General features: G+C 42.6%; 1 protein-coding gene across 9 annotated transcripts in view; it reads right to left on the reverse strand.

The window, feature by feature from the left end:
• The window catches only part of nlgn3a (neuroligin 3a), a gene marked incomplete at both ends in the record, with an annotated part of 95,550 nt that overhangs the window by 5,579 nt on the left and 68,607 nt on the right, over positions 1-21,364 (reverse strand). For 6 of the 9 annotated variants that reach the window (XM_083891143.1, XM_083891142.1, XM_083891146.1 and 3 more), the window contains one exon: positions 5,174-5,963. In XM_083891143.1, the coding sequence (XP_083747269.1) occupies positions 5,174-5,963 (790 nt within the window). Of the gene's footprint in view, positions 1-5,173; positions 6,007-21,364 lie in introns of all 9 variants that reach the window. The other 3 variants (XM_083891149.1, XM_083891147.1, XM_083891148.1) reach the window with 1 other exon arrangement.

The raw sequence follows: 21,364 nt of genomic DNA on the forward strand, positions 1-21,364 counted from the left end.
GGCAGAAGACAAGAATCTATTTTCCCTACACTCAGGGTCTCTGACTCTTGCGAGTATAGTTTCTCAACATAGAACAAGAGATGTGTATTAATTCAGTGATCCACTGATGCTCATTTTGCTAAGCTGCAAAAATATGTAAAGTTGAAACCATTTTTTTTTTTTAGCTTTATTGTTGCTGTTGTGTAACAAATTCCTCCCCTGCAGTTGTTTATCTACTTACAAGGTAACACAAAGTAAGCAGCTAATTGTGATTTTCAGACGGTTCCAAACAGCTTTTCCTTGCAGTCGGTGTAAATTTTTAATAAAGACACTCCCATCTAATTCTGTTTGCAGGTTTTTGCTTTGCATGGCGCAGAGGGCAACTTCAGCACTGAGCGGGCAAATTGTCAGACTTTGCTCTTTTACCCTTCATATGGCTGCATGCTGGGGCAGAGGTTTGAGTGATGCGTGGTTCATATTTAATGGCAGCCTTTAGTTCAGCAGGCTAAATGACGCAGGGCAAGGCGTTGTGACTTTGGGGCGTGCAGAAGTGTTGGAGGACACAGCTCTGAGACCACTCCTTATTATGGACACTATTGATTTGTTTGATTTGATGAGTGGCAGCAAACAAACACCTCCCCCCTCTCTTCCATCATCCTTCCTACAGCTTTCCTTTCTCTCACTTGTATCCAACTAACAGCTTTCTGACACTTACAACTCGCTATAGTTGATTACTTAACATGAATTTTCTTAGTATTTATCTGATTTTAATATGACAACTACTTACATACGGTTGAACACATGCACATCTACTTCCTCTTCACCTCCTCCCCCTGCTGACTGCTCATTATATTCAGTCCACAAAACCGATCAATGGCATCCAGGCCCCTTAACAAGCCACACCACTTCCTTACCTTCTCTAATGCAAATCAGGATATTGGCTACAAATCTCCTATCAAGTGAGTACCTATTTAATGGAGTAGGTAGGTGGCTGTTTGAGGCGCTGTGCTGTTCCACCATGCCAAGCGTTCAGAGACTCCTGGTACATCCTGAGATGGTCCTAACTAAGGATGGTAAAAGGAAGGAAGGAGGATAATGAGGAGAAAGGACGAGGAGGAGGATCACGGAAAAGTAATGAAACAGCCAGCAGCTGCGGTGAAAAGAAAAGACTGGAGTAGTGTGTGTGTGAATGAGGTCAGACAGGAAATGCAATTGATTTGTATTTGTTATCACCTCAAGGAGGGATGTTTGATTGACAAGCTGAAAAACAAAAACAAAAACCAACAAAGAGATTTTAATACCAACGAACAGGCTGTAACTTCGCTACAGGCTCTTTTCGTTACTTCTCTGTATTAAAGCTCTCTTAGAACGAGTAATTTCTGAATGGAAGATGCAATGGTTTGCATACCAGCACACTACTCTAGTGTTAAACTTGAAGGAGGGAATACAAATGAATTTGAATTTGATTAGAAAAAAGGGTGGTGCTTAGAGTGCATAAGGTGAATAGACTAATGAGTGAGTGACGAGGAAGGGGGAGCAGTGTAGGAGAATGAGGAAAGGAAAAAAAAAAAACCCTGCAAAGGAGTTCAAACACATAAAACAGTGCAAATGAGCACCAGCCATCGGGGGGTGGGGTGGTGGAGGGGGACAAGAAGTGAGAAGATGGCCCAATACATTTAATATACGAATGGTAGATAATGATTGATCTTTTCTGAGCCTTTCATCTTTCCGTCCTTTCTGAGGTGCTCTGCCAGTGTTGCTGTGCATAGCAATGCTGTTGTGCACGCGCGAGTGCGCGAGGAAGTCTGTAAGTGGCGGAATTTGGACAAAACATTTGGTCAAAACAGGCAGAAGAAGCAAATATGGCAATAAAGTGAAGGCCAATTTTGTCTTTCAACAGCAAAACAAATGTTGCAGCCAAAAAAATAACTGAGCTGGGTAAATCCCTGGCTTCTGAAACATTCCTAACTGCGACGAAAGAACAGCCTCATAGTGTAAACATGCACGCACGCACACACACACACGAACACGCACACACTAAGAAGATTTGACAGCATGCACTCACTGTATGTTTTTATGCTCCACTGACATTGATGGTAGGGGGGAAAAAAGAACATGGGCAGGGATTTGCCCTGTAAAGTTGACACATGAGAGCCAGGGACAGGAGGAGCTTTTGGGTGGGATGCTGCTGTGATACACACTGTTGACATGGGGACCAAGTGTCTCAACATTCTGTGACACATGTCTCTACAACGATTTAAAGATGCCCCCATCTTTAAAGTGCAATCTGGGTCAGTTCAATATGAACATCTGGAAGGGGAGAGAGAGCTGCTTTGTAGATATAGGAAAGATGCCGTTTGGAAGGGCCACGAAGGCAAAGGGAATTCAGTTGGGTCTTAATTAAAAGTGTGTCCTCCAGAGTCAGACTGGCTTGGCCGGTGTTGGAGGAAGAGAGATCTAAATCCCCTCGTGCAATCTGAATGAGGAAGCTGAACTTTAGAATTCAACCCCCCTGGACAGATTGTGGTAGATTCGTTTACATGAATTAAAACTACCAGCACACAGAGTTTTCCATTGTCCTGGGATCTAATCCCAGGCTCTTTATCATCTGAGTGCCTAATTGTGGTCCGTCTGTAATCCCCCTGCGTGGAAATTCGCCAAGGCAACACACTATGGTGAGGTACCGCGGCAGACACAAAGATCCAGTTTACTGCTTCTGAGCGCTGCTTGAAATTGTGATAATCAGTGATCATATACTGTATAAACTTCTAGTTGCAAAACAACCTTGTGCTTTGAAGCCCTGAGATTTGTGATTTGTGCCATGTCAGTTTGTGCAACCCCAAATGCACAGAAAACATCTCTTTTCCTTGGCATTCAATTCAGATTGAGTTATACAACTTGCTTTTTTTTCCTTTCTTTTATTATGTTATATATCTAGATTTATTTTGTAGTTTGCTGTATGATTTGTTTGACCTGTTTCTGCTGTGTATTTGTCAACGCCGGTTGTGTCGGTCAACTCCGGCAGTTTTAAATGTGCTATATAAATTAGAGATGCACCGAAAAACTGGGAACAAGACGACTGAAACAGGATGTTGTGAAGACGCATGCAAAAACTGCGGCCAGCACGCGCCTGTCTATTCCCGCTTAGTCTGTCCAAGATCAGTTTGGAACACCATTAAAATGGTTCCAACAAGATGTGAGTACACGGTGGAACAGCACCTATTAAATGCTGGAAAGTCTCTTGGCGCAAAAAAGGGAAACTTGGCTGCATACAGCACAGATTATGAACACCCCACGACATTCACTCGGAAAAAAGAAATGTTTACTGACATGAATCAAGTGAGAAGTAACCTCATTTTACTCACAGACTTCCATTCAAACTTTTTGCAAACAGCAGATTTGCCCCCTGGTGGCTAACTGCTACTTCCAAGGCTTATATGTCCTTACATCTATGCAAGTGTAATACATAATTAACACAGGATCAGCAGTGCAGTGCAACATGTCCTTTGAACTCTGTGCACTGTGTTGACTCCGATTGGTTGTATCAGAAGTCATTTCACTGATGTGACAAAATCAAAGTTCAGTGTAATTCTGTTACCTGCAGGGCTCAAATCTTTCTCATTAAAATTAAATACATTCCTCCATTGTAAAACAACTGATAATATTTATGGGAGGACAAGTAAAAAAAAAAAAAAAAAAAAAAATCCATCTGTATCTACAAACTGCAGCTTTGTGTACATTGACACAACATGGCCGCCAGACAGGGAAAACAGCTGTTTAGTCCAAGCATCACTAATGGACTCCAATGCTTTTCCTTGAGGAGCCAAAACAGCTGATGTCAAAGCCAGACGGCTGGATGTAAATGCCACCTGATTGGACAGCAGATGATATAGAGACAGATAAAAAAAGAGAACAAGATTTCAGATTGTATCCAAGTCAGGATGGGATCAATACCTCTCTGGTAACAGGGGGTTATAAAATTAAATTTCAGTTGTTGCAAATGGTTACTAGTCGTCATACAAATTGGCTAGACTTTGTGACGGGTGGTGGTGGTGGTGGGGGGTTGTTGAGCATAGTGGGGACCAGGAGTCACCCAAGGCAAGAGTGATTGACTGGGTTCAGGCTGAGGGATCGATACTGCTGGGGGCAAGACTTTGATATGCCTCCCTGATAAGTCTCTGAGTCCTTTGGGCCTGGGTTTAATAGCGCATAGGAAGTATTTTCAGCCAAACACACACATTACATGCACGCACGCACACACACACACACACGCACGCACACATAAAAGTATACAGAAAAGCAGAAAGATACGCACAATCCAGAGAGTCAGCCGAGCACAAATGGCACAACACACATTCATTTAATCTTCCCCGGATTCAATATGTCCCAGGTTTTCGGACTGAGACCAAAGAAGTCCAGGCAAAAAACATCTCTGAAGAAAAAAAATAAATGCCTCTGTTGAAAAATTTATTTTCTGGTCCATTCAATTTGTTGTAAGGATTCCTATTCCCTGCAGCTTCTTCTTGTAGCACTGAAGCACTTTTATCGAACAGAGACGGGACATCTCTGTGCTACGATTAATGGCTCAGAAAGTTTGTAATGTGTTTGATCACTTGTTTTACTAATTTGAAAGTAATGTTATTTAACTTCTAAAACGAGTACACACACGAGGCACATTGTCAGTCAATGCTAATTATCAGTATTTGAAAGTTAAACACAGAAAACAACAACATAAAGACATTCTAGCAACACTATGCAGCTACTGTCTCTGCAGCCGGTCAACTGTCAAATGCTTGATTTCATCTGATGTTATACAGCAACTATAATGAAGGTTATAAAAACCACTGATGCAATTCAATATTTATAATTCAGAATTAAGAAAGGGATATTGGTAAGAGTACCAATAATACTGATGCGCTTGACTTAATCAGTACACAATGAAATAGAGAGGCCAATGTTTACCTATTTACATCATCATCATTAAAAACATCATCTGATATGGTCTCTAATCAACATAATGTATGACTATTATTGGATTCTTGATGTTTATATTGGAATGTATCTTCATAGGTTTCACTTGAGTTGTGCAAGTTTATATTAGTTGTAATTTTAACAAGTTCCACTATTAATAAACGTTCTGATGATACATTTCTAATTGGTATGATAAATGAAAAATGAGATTGATTTTACTCACCCGGTCTTGGCAAAGTTGGTCCAGTAGGTCATTACCACAGCACTGAGCATGACATCGTTCTTAGAAAAGTTACAGGGAAAAAGGTCAGTGGGACCAATCATAGGAATTCCAAAAACGTATGACACTTCATCCCCGTGGGCGGCGTCGGACCAGGCAGGCTTCATCACGCTCTGGCAGTGGTGATAAAAGGCGTAAAAGTAGGTGGGAGAGCCATAGCGAGCGTGGAGATCAGCCGTCACCACGGATGGCTCGACCCACTGGTGATCGGTGAACAGCGCCACCAGCGTTTTGCGTCTGGTTTCTGGATTGTCTCTGTCCGCCCAGTCTGTGTACATGAACTTAATGGTCTCCCTCAGTGTGTCCTTACCCTCGGGGTACCCGTACAGACTGTCCACAAAGTCTGAGACTGAGAAGTCAAAGTCATTTCCAGACACGCCATCCTCTGAATCCACCACGTTCTCCACAAAGCGCAGGCCTTCGCCCTGGTTCACCCCCAGCATGATGTCATAGTTGAGGAACTCGCCCTGCTCCATTAGGATCTCGGGGTCATCGGGAATAACATCGCCGTCGATCACAGGTCCAAAGGCCACGTGGTACCTCGCAGGTTGTATGTCCTGCTCCACCAGCTCCCTGGAGCTCTTCTTCCTCAGACAGTCCACCATGTCTAAGGTGTCCAGGACATTGCAGCCCACCTTCTCTGCCAGGAGACGAGTATACTTGACTGGCTGGTAGTTCACGGCCCAGCTTGAGAGTGCTGACCCGCTCTGAATGATGGCTCTGTGGAACAGACCTGCACAACGACAAGAGGAGACAGGATAATGATTGGAGTGTCGCTACATTGCGGAAGATAATTCAGTTACATGTTCAACTACATGATAGTTAATTTTGTTGCTGCCATGATCAAGAGGGGGCTGTCAGCTCCACAGCCGATAAGAATAACAAAGGCCAGACAAAGAAAGTCCTTGTTGCCACACGTAAAAATAATGGAATCACGGCTGTGATAATGAATGTGCAGATGGCCTGGTCTCACAGCTCACAGACACGAGAAGGGAATCGGTGTTCTGTCTGTCATTTTCTCTGCTTCCATCCATCTCTATATGCTTAGTCTGTATGTTTGTCTGGAGCAGATGTTACCAATGTGTGCCTCTGCAGGCTTTGTCGCAAATAGCGGATGCATTGAAACTGGCAAACCAGACTGTGCCATACCCAACAGGAATTAATTTACCAGTGTAAAATGCACTGTGCTCGTCAATGTATGAACCTTATGCACAAGCCCACCTCCTGTTAATGTACTCTTCACTGTAGCTGTAATTGGATGAGCCAGAAACACTGCAATTATAGACACAAATGCTCCTTTTCTGCTGTCATTAAACACACACACAGAGAGAGAGAGAGAGCGAGAAAGAGAGAGAGAGAGTAACTCTGCATCAGTTATGCCCTGTGTCAGTTAAAAGTCTTTCCTTTTCCTACCTGAAAGATCACTAAATTTTACAGGAGTTTGTGGGTGGATTCCTATAAATAAATGTAGACCCTTTCTACCTTTTGTTTGCAGGAGTGAAGCTGCACACATTCACCCTGCAACACAATGCAACACAGTGCCACACAACACAAAGACCTACCTGCACTACATCAAAATCATCTGGGTCTATGTGTGTGTGTGTGTGTGTGTGTGGGGGGGGGGGGGGGAGATGTGGGTAGGTGAAGGGAGTTCAGACAGTGAGGCACATCTACAAGTCTGATGGGGTTCTCGCACAAATTGAATTACATTTCCGCTGCAGAGAAATATGAAAGAAATCTAAAATCACCACAAGGAACAGCTCCCAAACAACAAACATCATTCCCTCAGAAATAATCAAATCGCGTCCTCTTTTGAAACATTTCTCCAATACCGGCTCGTGACCTGAAGGTGACATGGCAAACTTGTCTCGGGTTAAGTCTTCTTCACATCGTCGCCAACACACAAAACCTCACTTTCTCTGTGGCGACTGACTGACAGCGCCACTCATCTGTCCAACTAATATATGTTTTGATTTCACAAGTGCTATTTTCCAAATCTTGGAGAAAATCAGAGACAAAGCTGCCACCACTTGACCACGCTGCTTTATTGCATGAGGCTCTGTCGCTGCTGGAGTCGAGTGATTCCACTGATACTCGTGAGATTGTAAACCACAGCAGATTAAGCACTCCTGAAATGACACACATAAAAAAATGCCATTTTATGATTTTACGTCGAAGCCACAAAGCCCAGTAAAGAAAAAGCACACAGTCTTAGTTTCTGATAGTTCAGCATCAGTGTGGGTGGCTGTGTTGAAGTCTGTTGTGTTTATGAGGTAAACAGCAGAGTTAAGTGCCAGATATATCACTTTTGGTAGTCTTAATCAGAGGCGGCGGGGGGCTTATTTCTTCTTGGCAAAGATGAAGTGTTTATTTACAGCGCTATTTACATTTATTTGTTCACAAGTAGTAAGTAGAATTAATGTGTCTGGGCAAGTGAACTGTGAAATGTTTCTGTGGCGAGTGTGTTTACAAGTAGAAACCACAGTTGGTATGTTTGAACAATCATATTTGGGCCTGACAGTAACAATTTCAATAAAATAAAATAAAAAAAGCCCTCAGAAACAAGTGCTTCTCAGTGCAAACACGTTTCATGTTTATTTTAAAGATTCTGCATTGTGTGTCTTATTTGCGTAGATGAGACTGTTGCACCCCCCCCTTCCCCTCCCCCCCTCCCACTGCCCTTCAAGCTGTCCTGTGGCTGTGCGTCTCTGCAGGATGACGGCCAGTGTCGTGTCCCAGTGAGCGGAAGCAGATGTCGAGGGTTTCACCCACTTGAAAGCATTAGAGGAACGGCAGCAAGATGAAAGATGGCCACTCTGACGCAGAAACGGGCTGGGGCTTAATCCTGCCATCCCTCCCTTCTCCTCCTCCTCCTCCTCTTCCTTCCTCTTCCCTCCCCTCCCTTCCCCTCCCTCCTCTTCCTCTCACACTCTTTAGTGGTATTGCCTCTCTTCACATCTCAACTCAGATTGCACTGTGCAGACAGTCAGTCATGGTGCAGGAAGTCTGTCCTGAATCCCAAATGCCGTGGCAGCCGCTGCCACTTTCTAAATGTCTTTGATCAGAAGTTGCTGTAGGAAAGTGTTTGCCAGCAGAGCAGTTACTGTGATTGCCAATGCCATTTGACAGACATATGTATATCAAATCCGTTTGTTGTAATTGAGGAGAGCAAATTGAATGCAACTCGGCTTTGCTGTCTGTCTGTCTGGTCGGACCCCAGAGATGGCCACCTGCTGAGGAGTCATAGCCAGGTTGACGCGACTTGATTTATACCCGGCTCTGGTTGATGAGAGGTAGGAAGAGTGATTGAGGCTTCACTATTGTTTTTCTAGGACCGTATTAATCCAGCGCACACAAGCTGTCAGTGGACCAATAAATATGTATTAGTGCTACGTTTGATGAGTCCCGCTGTGGTAGGAAGCTCACTAGGGAAGGTCAGAGAGAGAGAGAGAGAGAGAGAGGAGAAAAGCACAGGCTCTATCACCCACTGAGGGAATCCACTAATTATCCACACTGGGAGGTGTATACGTGTGTCTGTGGGTGTATGTGTATTTGAGTAGACTTTGATTGATAAGCCGCGGTCATGATGAATAGACCGACAGACGACGGGCATCACCATGATGGCGGTTAACCATTTGTGACATTGTTTTGTCTCCAGCATGCACTCTGTGACATCGGCGCGGTCACTCACTCAATATCCCGACAAATTAACGAGACGGAGCGTGATGCAACACCGTCAACATGTTTGGCCACATGCATGTCTCACGTTTAACTTTAAAAGCCCTATCATTATCACCCTGTGTTTGACATGCATGAACCCGACACCAAAAACTGTGAGCAGATCCATCACACCATAGCATAGCTGGCAGATTGAGGTCATGCTGAATTATGACTGGAGCGCTGAGGTAATCACTCATTGGGTCCCCGCTAAAATACTGTCGCGCCGCTCGGCAGCCGCCTCTGCGCTGCTGTTTTCTGACCTCGACCGTGCTGCCCCCTCACCAGACACCTGTTAAATGGGCATGTGGTTCAGGCCCTGCATTGGAGGATTGGCCTGTGGAGATCATTTACCACTGATGGAGGGGGGAAAGAAGGTTGACCTTGAGGCTATAATGACCAGCGGATAGGTTAGAGAGCCACATTTCACATGCACGCACTAAAACATGAGTTTGGACCATCTCCTGACAACCGCAATTTGGATTAAATGCTGATATTAATGAGCCAATGCTGCATTACTGAAGAGAGAGAGAGAGAGAGAGAGCGAGAGACAGTAACATGACATGGCTAAGCTGTGGATCACTGCTGATGTGTTACGTGGCAAATATGGGCATGTTTGAGTGTTGGGCTTGTGTTAATAGTTGATGCCAGTAAGCGCCATAAATGACTGCACTTTGTACTCTGGAACATCTGGACAAAATCACTGAAGCATCAGCAGTGATTTTGTATCAGTATGGCCCTAAGATACATGTGAGTGTAAAATGCATCCCGGAAACTTAACAATGTCATCAAGCCAAAAAAAATAAAAAATAAAAATAAACTAAAAAAGTTAACAAAGATGGTATTAATGAGAGAGCTATCAGATGACCTTGAAACTTGGCTGAATCTCATTTTATAGGTCAGTATTTAATTTTCTTCACAATATTTCATGAATTTCAGAGCTAATAGGGATAAAATATGTAAAGAAGCTAAATCTAAATTCTTCTCATATCCATTACAGACATCACAAGGGAGAAGTAACGTGGCCACAGGGACATGTCTTTTTTTTTTTTTTTTCCTCAGCCATAACTCCTTCTCAATCTTGTACTTGCATTTTCTTCACCCTCAATCTTTCCTGTGGTCTGTTTTTCTGTCTCTCTCTCTCGTGATCACGCTCTCCTCGTCAGTTTTCTGAGAGACCACGCTGAGTCCCTCCCTGCTGATGATTAGACATAAGCCTACGTTCAGCGGAGCCTGAATCCTCTGAGCCATCTTACCTCCACCATCTCTTCACTGTAAGCAAATCTCCACAGACCCGCGGACTATACTGAGCCCCTCTGTTGCAAACATGTCTCTCCGACTCAGTCCTCAATACATTTTGTGCTGCTTCTTGCAGCATTTCACTCAGACTCTTATCTTCCTTCTCTCTCAGAGCTGGTTTTATCATCTACTTTCACAAATCCAAATCTGTTTTTTTTTTTTCTAAACAGTAAATATATATGAAGAAGTTTATTCCCTTCTGGAGTATTTAAAGCCAGTTGAATGAGGAATACTGTTTGTATAACATTTGCCTAATTGTACAACCTTGGCCACATGCAGTCACATAACATGGTTAAAGTTGCTGTCTCCATGGTTACAGCCTACAGTACCACAGGCTGCTTCCACTTAAACACAAGTGCCTCTGGTCTGATCATGCATTAGTCCATGGATAATTTCACACTAGCAGCCCTGGAACAACAACACCTTCATTATTTTTTTCGTTCGCTCTAATATTGAACTTCAAAAACGACCAATGTAGAAAAAATAAGTGAAAGGACAAGATGTGCATTTCTGACACAGTAGTGGTATCATTGAATACACTGGATCTCCCACAGGCCACACAGTGATTTCCTGTAAGCTAAAGCTCTAAATCTTTCCGGCAGTAAAGCTGCACATATTCATGTAAGTGTGTGTGTGTGTGTGTGTGTGTGTGTGTGTGAGAGATAACATCAGACCAATTATAGGTACTTGTTTGCTTAAACATTAAAAATAATACATGGCCTTAAACACAAAAGGGGAATTACTATTTAGGGCTCTATTCTTGTAACAATGGCGTTACGTGTTTGTTCTATTCAGATTAACTTTGAACTGATTTCATATAAGATGAGCTATAACGGGATAGCTGCCAAAAGAAAAGCATCTTCCTCACATAAAAGGAACGGTTTGTTTTACATGGATCCAAACGCACAAGTGCACACGGTTTCTTAATTCCTTTGTGAATTTGTCTTACATTCTGGGAGGTTTTCGGAGCATTGTTTCAGTGCAGAGAACGGGGCTTTGAAACAGAAGGACTGCTCTCCTTGTGTTTTCGTAACATCCATATCGAGGCAGAGTCTGAGTGGCCTGTGTTTGTCAGTGTGAGATGTGTTTCATGCCAGCTCTATATAATGTTGTTTGAAGCTGTTGGTCTTCTGTTTCAGACTAAAGAACATCCACATGCCTGCCGGCTGTGGCTTAGGCCAGATAAAGAGTCTGATCCATTAGAACGCTTGGAAGGAAGAAAGAGGGAAGAAGAGCAGAAAAGAAGGAACAGAGAAAAATATAGGAGAGACAAGAGGAGGGTGGAGGGAAGAACAAGGTATGAGTGAAGAGGAGGATGAGAAATGGCAGGAGAGGAGAGAGGAGTGAGAGGTTAGGAGATGAGAAGAGAGGAGAGGAGAGGAAAGGAGGATAAAAATGACCCCATCGACAGGCTTTACTACGGTTGTGGGATTGATGTGTTCCTGAGCCCACTGAGTGTGATATCTCCTTCTAATCACAACGTGACATCCACTGGTCAATACCACACACTCCAGGCATCATCATCATCACGCGCATGTTGGCCTCCTTCTGTCCACATGCACAGCACAGCGGGGGCCACTGCTCCGTCTTGAAGTCATCAGAGTGACTGCGAATCACAGGCATAAACGCCACACCTGAATCCAAGTGATTCTCAAAATTAAATTCAGCCTGGGATCCAGCGTGGGAGGGGGTTTACAGCAGCAGATTAAACGGAAATTTCAAAACGCTTCTCTCGGATTGTCTTAAGTTTTCGGTGTTTCTGTGTTGCATTGTCCAATACTGCAAAATTGGATCTGGCACTCAGAGCTGGATAAAGCTGCTATTTATTTGTGTAAGCTTTTTGATCGAGTTATGGTGCGCACAGACGGAAGCACGAGTATATTTTAAATGCCCGTGTATCCGCTCACTGACTAAAAACCATCTTGTGACACTTAAAAAGGCGAAGGCAGCTTTTAAGTACTTTGCTGATGCCAGTTAAATGTTGGGACGAGTGTGTGATGGATGAAACAACCAAAGGGTTAGAATGGGGTCTCTTTTCTGCAGCTGACATTTGTCGAGTGAGCTTGTCATGCTTTATGTTGTCTGGAATAATTCTATAAAAGAAATACAAACCATTCACCATCAGTATCGGCATTGTTCATATCACTGTTCCTCGTTAGGAATAAATAATGAAGAATAATCAATATCTAAAATATTAAGTCTTATCACAAGACCCAAAACAAGTGGAAAATGTTCCATATGTTCATGATGTGCCATCATATCTTGATATAAAAAACATCTTTTAAATAAATCAAAGCTGTCTGTGACTAATATGACAAGTGGTCAAGGGAACAACAGCCACTGTGATATTAAACGTGAGGATATTAAAGCCTACAGTAGGTGATTTGAATAAAAACCCCAAGGCAGTGAGATGAGTGACAAGAATTGTCCTAACAACTACTGAAATGTATAAACTGCTCGTTTATTTTTCTTTTACATTATGATTGCTTTTCTTTTCTTTCATTTTCTTAAAGCTGTTGTAGAATGCAAGAAAATTCTCAGTCTCATCACCGGGTCATAGAACGCTAATACCTGAGCCCCTCCCACCAGAAAAGTACAGAACATACTTCAAGTGAGACAAGTGTCCTGAGGCAATCCTTCCGTCTCGCTATAATACACACATTATATTGCATACTGTATTATTGTTTGACTCTTTCCTTTTTTAAGTTGCTTTGCAGCATAGACAGGAACGGCTGACTATCACTGTTTTGTGTCCGATACAATCCAACCTTGAATTTCTACCACTTGATATCAATTTGATTCAGTATTTTCTACCTATTTTGTTTTAAACCTTAGCTACTAATATGACATTTGAGCCATTAAAGAAAAAAAAAAAAAATATAATGCTCCAATTGGTGCATATTTGCAGCCATCTCTCACGTGCTGGTCACACGACGATAGTGGTGCACATCACAGGTTTCTCCTTTTTCCGATATCAAGTCCAGTGCTCTTGGCCAGTATTGACTGATACTGAGTATTGTATTGAATTATTAAAACAAAAAGTCAGTCTCTCTGTTCATGACTTGTTCTGCAGACCAAAAACCAACTGCAAGTATTGCTTCTACCTGAGGAAAACAAAAAAACTGTCAAATTCTCATGAATTGCTTGCCTGTGCCACTTAAGAACAAAATGTGTTCATACAAAAAAACATTGTGTAACATTCTTGATTTACATTTATGATAAGAAAATGCCCTTTACTACACTTATTATTCATTCAACTGTTTCCTGTGTTTTTCTATATAACGTTAACTGTGCATTCTCATGACTGCATGTACCACGCATGCAGAATCGATTTCTCGGCTTCTTCCCCCCCCTGCAGCTTCTCCACAAAACCAAGAGAAACGTAGAGCCTGCACACTGATTTTTTATTTTTTTTTTCATTTGCACTCATGCATGTGTCACTAATGCTGCAGCGTCTCAAAGGCAGAGAATGCTATCTCTGTGTCCTTCTACTGCTGTAGCTCTCTTTGTGTTGTGGCATGCGAGGTAGAATTCACTCAATCCAAACTGCTGCAGTGCTTAGATCGGCCTGATAGCTGTGCACGCACAATAACAACACACACACACACACACACACACACACACACACACACACACACACACACACACACACACACACACACACACACACACACACACACACACACACACACACACACACACACACACTGTCATCGAGCCCTGACTAGGCGTCAGTGTGGAAATGGGAAGAATAATGAGTTATTACAGGGTTATCTGTGTGCATCTCCATGTCATGACTGTGTAAGCAGCTCTGCTAATCTCATTAGACGAGACAAGTTGTTTAAGATGTTTTCTGACGTCCTCTCTCTTTCCCTACTGCGTCCACAAATAGATTTCAAATCAGTGCGTTAGGAGGAAATCACTTGTGATTTTGGCCACCACAGAAACTGGTTTTCATGGGAGAACTGTGGAGGTGGCTGCTGTGCGGTGACAGTGAAAAACATCTGACTCCTGCTGTTTCTAAATATAAGCATCCTGCTTTACAGCCCATCTGCACGGTATAGCAGCCCAAAAGCTCATTTTTTGTATGTACAACAAACAATGACAGGCAAGACAGAGAGTGCATTAACTTCAACAAAGCAAAACTCCAAAAGTGCAAGTCAGATGTAAAATAATGTCTAGTATGGGGGGGGGGGGCTCAAATATACACGTCAAACACTAATATGACAATTCAGCCATCTGATGTGGAAAGATGGCAAACTTCTCTTCTTGGCGACATCTTGCGCAGTGACAGCCAGATGGGATGGCTGAATTAAATTTTTTGGACAAGGAAAGCCACAGAGAGGGCACAGTTGCATTTGTGACGGACAAATTATCGTAAGGGGTGTACACCCCCCGAGGGGAATCAGGGGGATAGAAGGAAAGAAAGAGAGCGGGAGCGAGAGCGAGAGAGAGGGCGAGAGTCTGAGTGGCTAAGTCTTGCAGAAACAAATTAGCTGTGAGCTGTAAGGGGTATAGGAGGTGAAACTGAGATGGATACGCACATCCTGGCTAAAAGCAGGCGGTGGGTGGAAGCTTACTGCTTACCCTAGCCCTTTTCACAGTCTTCCAGTGGAGCCAAATCACTAGCTTACAAGTCTTTGAGTCTGTTACAGAAAAGGATAGGTCCCCGATTACATTGACTCACACACAAAGGAAAACAATGTGTGTGGCATTCACTCGTGCACCGAGCGTAAAAATGTTGCCTTAACTGCTTGGATGTTCTCGAGGGAATTCCAGTCCTACTCTGGCAAACATGGAAAATACCTATAGGCAATGTGTAATGTACAGTACACACACACACACACGCAAAAACAGACACTAATGATTCAGGAAGCTCATTAAGGACTACACACAGGACACCTAGCAGGCAGCAACCTTTTTTTCTCTGACCGAGAACATCAACAACTCGTTTAATCTAAACCACCATTAATGAAGCAGAACTAGAGGACATGTTGGAAAAAAAACAACCAACAACCTCTTCTTGATGCACTGTACTTTTCTGCTTGTGCCCCACTTGAAATTACAGAGGTCTTCCTATTAGAAATACTCCCTCTATTACCGGAAACTTTTAGGGTCAGTGGTCAGACCAGCAGTAGCGGCAGCAGCATCCAAACCTGATTAAGTATTCTACCAGGCAAGAACGTGCCAGGCTGGGCACGAGCTCCAACAGCGTAAACATATTTTTCTCGTTATGTCTGTGCCACTCTGCATGCTCCGCTCTCACAGCGTCTGACACTACTGTTCCCTGCTCCGTCCATTGTGCCAGTAGCCCTGCAGCCAGGAGCCACACAAGCTCAGTCTAATTCGAGGCGGCACACCATGCAAACAGTCGACCGAAATAGGATGGATACGTGTCGGCCTCGCCTTCGGCCTCATTCTTTGGCACAAAAAAAAAAAACTCAGAGCACTGCAAATTTGATCCCAACACTCGGATGTGGCTTTACTCACTTTGAGGAAGACCGCTGTGTTTGTGGATTTATTGAATGTGTGGGTACGTGCCTGAGCCTGCCTCTATATGTTCACTTTCACACTAAAATCAAGTGAGTATACCGGGGGGTTTGTGAACCTGGATGCACCTGCTAAATAATGCAATAATATGCCGTTGTTTTTGCGCCACATCGTTTAAATGAAGTCCAGCGTGTGGGCAGAGAGTGTTGCGTGAGGACACATCTGCAGAGGAGATAACTTGAGTTCACACATACTTGTCGGCGCTCGACAATGTGGCTCAAAAATAACGCCATAAATTAACACCATTGTTAATCCGCCCTGTGGTGTCTTTTTTGCCAGAGCACAAATTGTGACGTCGTGAACGTGTCAAAAAGAAAACGAATCACAAGACAATGAAAACAACAATACCATGGAGCTCAGTTACTGAGGTTACTGTTTTGCATGTTTTACCTTAGTCGGTCTTTCAGTTGATTGATCCAAAATGAAAATATTGAGCACAGAATTGAATAGAATCTTTTATAATCATGGCATTATTACATATACATTACATAAGCGGTAGAAAATGGATGGATGGAACTGTTATCAGGGCCCAAGATTGGTGTAGTGGTTCGCGCTCTCGCCTTTGCAGCAAGAAGACCCGGGGGTTCCCTGGGTTCCTCCCACAGTAGTCCCACAGCAGATTTGGGGATTAGGTGAATTGGTCACTGTAAATTGACCATAGGTGTGAGAGCATTGTGCAAAATACAGGGGGGTCTGGGGGGGTTAGACCCCCCTGATTAACCTTCAAGACCCCCTGAAAGCCTCAAATGCAAAATTTTAGGCGGGTCTAAACATGTTACAGTGTTATTGGAAAGCATGGTTTTTTCTAAAGATTTTTGTAATTTCAGTTTTACATATATGATCTACATACAATATACGCTTTGCATACTTTCTTATCCTTTTTAACCAGACAAAATGTCAATTATTTTATTTCTAATTGTGTATTTTTTAATGTTTTAATTATTTGCTTTCCAAATGGCGATGTGGAAAAGGCCAACACAAGCCCACATCTGACAGGGAAGATAGCCAATACTGCAGGGTGGCACCTGGGGTAGTGATGGGGACCCGCCTGATTATTAATGTGTATTTCGCAAACTGTGTGAGAGTGTGAGTGAATGGTTGTATGTCTCTATGTGTGTGGCCCTGTGATGGCCTGGCGAGCTGTCCAGGTTGTACTCCGCCTGTTGCCCTATTTGTGACATTTGCATGTACAAATAAATCAATCTATATTATTAATAAGACGAAATGGAAGTGTCATTTATAAGCATGTTTAAAAAGTGCATTAGCAGTTATTGCACATCTGTAAACATCTTATCATTGTGGCAGTGGTGGGGGAGGGAAAGGTACAGGGGGACAAGAGTTCAGTTCATGTACTGTATGGCTACAAACTCTTATTCCTTCAAGAGGAGTGGCATTTCAGGGCCTTATCACATTGTCTAAAGCAGTGTAAAGTGGGGTGGGTGAAGAAATCTGCATGTTCATTGGGGTCTTGCGTTTCCACCGGTGTTTATAAAAACATCACAAAACCCATGTGCATTGTGGAGTCGTCTGACCTGAGAGTGAATGCTAAGTAAGCAGATTCTCACTGGTCAAAAACCCATACAAACATGGGTTTAAAAGTTTTGTGGAAATATGGTATGAGTGAACCTTTGTTTGTATGTGTGTGATGAAAGATGCACATTGGAGCGATAGCAGCAGCAGCAGCAGTGTTGCAAAAAAACCCATCCCTGGAGAGCACTATGTCTGCTGTCCCTGTCTCATGTTTCATACAGTAAACTCCAATTGAGTCAATTACAGTGGCACACTCTTTACCCACTATGGCCACTTACTGTAAGTGGACAGTGAGACAATTGTGTTATGACATGTCCTGCCTTACAAAAGGCCTGGACAACTTTCATTGGCAGCAGCAGCAACAGCAGCAGCTAAACGTATTCTCAAGTCAACTGGAAATCCCAACAATTAAGAGCTATTTACGCTGCCGATCCAAACTCAGCATCCGGCGACCGAGCATCGATCTGCTGCAAAACTAATCTGAATCAATCCATTCTAAAGTTTTTATTTTGATTAGGAAACACGCCGAGTTGCTGAGACGTTGACTTCGGTTATGGAGATTAAAAATGTGGCGAGCAAAGAGTTCATTAATCTGAGATTCTTCACTTGTGCTTCCTCTAAACAAAAGCATGCTGACTGCACATTTATCTGCGCTACAAACTAGAAAATATATCTTAGGAATTCAAATAGACAGACATATGGATGAGCTAAGCTGCTGACATCTATTCTCATTGTGTCAGAGTCAGAGAAGGGAGGGGGAAAAGAGGGGAGTCATGGGAGGATAAGGGGGTAAAGAAAAATACTTAAAATTCCTCAGTGGGTGCTTTTGTCCCAGGAGAGTATTCAATGCAGGCAAAGAATCTCTGCATAGGAAAACAGCACTCGGGCATGCTAGCTGTGACTTTGCATTCATTGCGGAGAAGACGAGTATCTCAATGCGCAGGGTGACTCATGCAACCATTTCGTCTCCAATATGTGCTGTTTTTGAGCACAGTACAAAGACTCTGAAATGATATCAGAGAGTGAGATTTTGGCTGAATCAAATCAGATGTTTCTGTATTGGTATGAAAGGTACTTCACTTCCATCAGTGAAATTTAACTATTTTCTTCCTGATGTAGATTTCGTCAGATGTATTCAATAACAATTTGATTTCTTTTTCAACTTTAAATAATGAGGAAAAACAAAAGATAGCTGTTATTTTATTTTTCTTAAAAAGGCATTCCGCAGTTTTATTGTTGAGAATGTGTGGTTGTTTGTTTGTGGGGAAACGTTCACAGGCTTATATTCAACTGTTTTCTGAGCCGGTCTACCTCTCGGAACAGTTTGCTCAAAGCATTTTCATTTAAGTGCATTTTGCGCAGCTCTGCCACCCGTCTATAGGGTCATATTGGCTTATGATGCTCTGCAACTGTGAGTAAATATAAGCCTGTGTATTAGATTTGGGGCCCGAGATAAAATCTAATTTCTGTGAGCTCAGTGAGAGAGATTGCTTGCTGATACACATCCACAAATCCAAGGCCACATCTGGCAGGACATATCAAATATACATGAACCTCAGAAGATCATGATACGGCTGCACTGCCAAGTCCACAACACACTTTTTGTTCTTCGTAAGGTGTTTGATATCAACACTCACATTTACTTTGATATTTACTCAATTTGTGCCGACAAACACGACACGACATTGATCTTTTGCCAACGCCTTGGTTACTGTCCAACCTCATGACGACACTGAGCACGAAGGAGTGAATATTGTAATGATGGCAATAAAGCAAGGAGATGACTTGGCTGATATTGAGAACTGACAGCTAATTTCAGTCATTGGTGTAGCCAGCTGATAACAGATTGATAGTGTCACAAACTGTAGCGGACAAGTAATTAATATTTATTGCGCAGTCTCCATTTGTAACAACAATGCATCATATTGAATTTCAGATGCAAAAAAAAAAAGTGATAGAAAACATCTCAATGCCTGGCACCGTGTCAATCTCATTTCAGCCTGGCCGGCCTCATGACAAGGACTGTATACATTCCTGTTCCCCAGCAGCATTGGAGCCAGTTTTAAACTTTTGTCAGGACAGAATGTGGTGTATTTTTACCTCTGCTCCTTCCTGTCAAGCTTTGAAAAGGCCAAATGGATAGCGGTGGACAGTTTCTTCACCAACTCAATACCCCAAATTGTGTTGGCTGATTTCAGTGGAGTGCTGGTGCAGGAAGTAAAACTTGGAGTGACAGGCTGAGGTCTGAGCACAAGGGTAGAGAGGTGTGAGCTTGATCTATGGTATAGGAACAGCACATTTCTGCCCTGGCAGCTTATTCATTTGTGAGTCTGTGCATATGTATGTATAAGTGTATGTATGTGTGAGAGTGTGAATTCTGTTTATGTTGCACGTGTCCTGTGCGTGCACACATGCCTGCATCCTAGTGAAGTTTTTGTGCAGCTTGTAAAGATTGTGTTACTGCCTCACTGAGGGTAATAAGGCATTCAATAGTTGCCTTTATCGCCTCAGCAGCCACACTTAAGATTATCAGTGTTCTACATTTAAACCAGGCTGTAGGCAGTGGAGGAAGGAAAATACCAACGCAAAGAAATAATATTACAGTCATGTGACAGAATGCACAGTTTCGGCTCTCTGTTTCTCTCTCTCTCCGTGTCATGTTTTTCTCTTTGGATTCATGCTACGATGCAATCCGTCCACTCTCATATCTGTGCCGATATTTCCTTGTGTCTCTTGCCACTGGCAGACATACAGATGTAGCCACATGAAAACCCAAGGATTGGGAGAGTATGTGGACTTACATGTACACTAGGCCTCTGTGTTTATATTTGTGTGTATGTGCACGTGTGAAGCTGAGATGTGGTGAGCTGAGACTGCGAGATGGGGGTTGTTTGAGCAGGCCAACCTTTAATGACAGTCGATCCCATGAGTGTGCATGTCCATACATCTTTTTGCAATAAGGTTGTGGATTTGACTTATATGCGCATACCGGCATGAGTGAAGCCAGCCACTGAGCGTGCTTGTCGATCAGTTAGGCTGCATGCTGGCATATGCTTCACTCTCTCAATGTCAAGCTTACACATATTCAGCAGCAACTAATGTCACAACACTTGACACATATCTCACCCACAAGACATTTCTTTTCCCAGCACACATTCAGAGTGACATCAAGTAAGCCTGTTCTCAACACTATAGGCTGAATCGCATGTAGTTGTCAGCCTCTGTCACCACATGAAGAAATGAAAAACAGGTGTCTGTTACCAAAAACTCAGCTTGGAGTATAAAGGTCAAATATATATGTATATATATATATTAGGGCTGTCAAAAGATTAACATTTTAACCAGATTAATCACAGGGTAGCTGTGGATTAATCACGATTAATTACGATTAATTACCATTCGTAAATATGCCAAAAAAATTCTAATTTTCTCTTTATATTGTTGTAGGAACGGAGAGATAAATAAAGTATGTGAAAATATAAATGTAAAGAACAATAAAATACTGTAAATAACTTGTAAAAACCTATACAAACTTAATAAAAAAATAAACATTACATTGTAAAAAACCCACATTATAAGACAATATAAATAAATAGAAAAAATAAAATGCTGTAAATAACTTTAAAAAAAAAACTACACATTGCACTGTAAATAACTCACATTATAAACAAAATATAAAGTATAGAAGTTAAATAGTTTTCTTGGGGGAACTAAACCCACAGCAGGAGAAGCACTGCTTCTACTAGTTAGCGTTAGTGTCAGCTAGCATTCTGACGCTAATGTTAGCTGCTGTCTGTGTCCCCGTTAGTTAGACAGTGACTGTTAATGTTATGATTATATCATTATCTGCGCCAGCAGCGCCACTTACAACTGTGTGTCTTTCTTTCTTTTTTCTTCATCCTCTTTTTTTCTTCCTCTTCTAACTTCCTGATTGATAACTCCTCTTCATTTTCCTTCAGTTTCACACAGGTTAACGTGAGGAGACGTGGGGCCCCTTTAGGGAGGTTTTCCTACTGAGATGTCATTGCAAATCAACCC

The sequence above is a fragment of the Microchirus variegatus genome, assembly GCF_963457635.1.
Source record: "Microchirus variegatus genome assembly, chromosome: 6".
Taxonomy (NCBI): Eukaryota; Metazoa; Chordata; class Actinopteri; order Pleuronectiformes; family Soleidae; genus Microchirus; species Microchirus variegatus.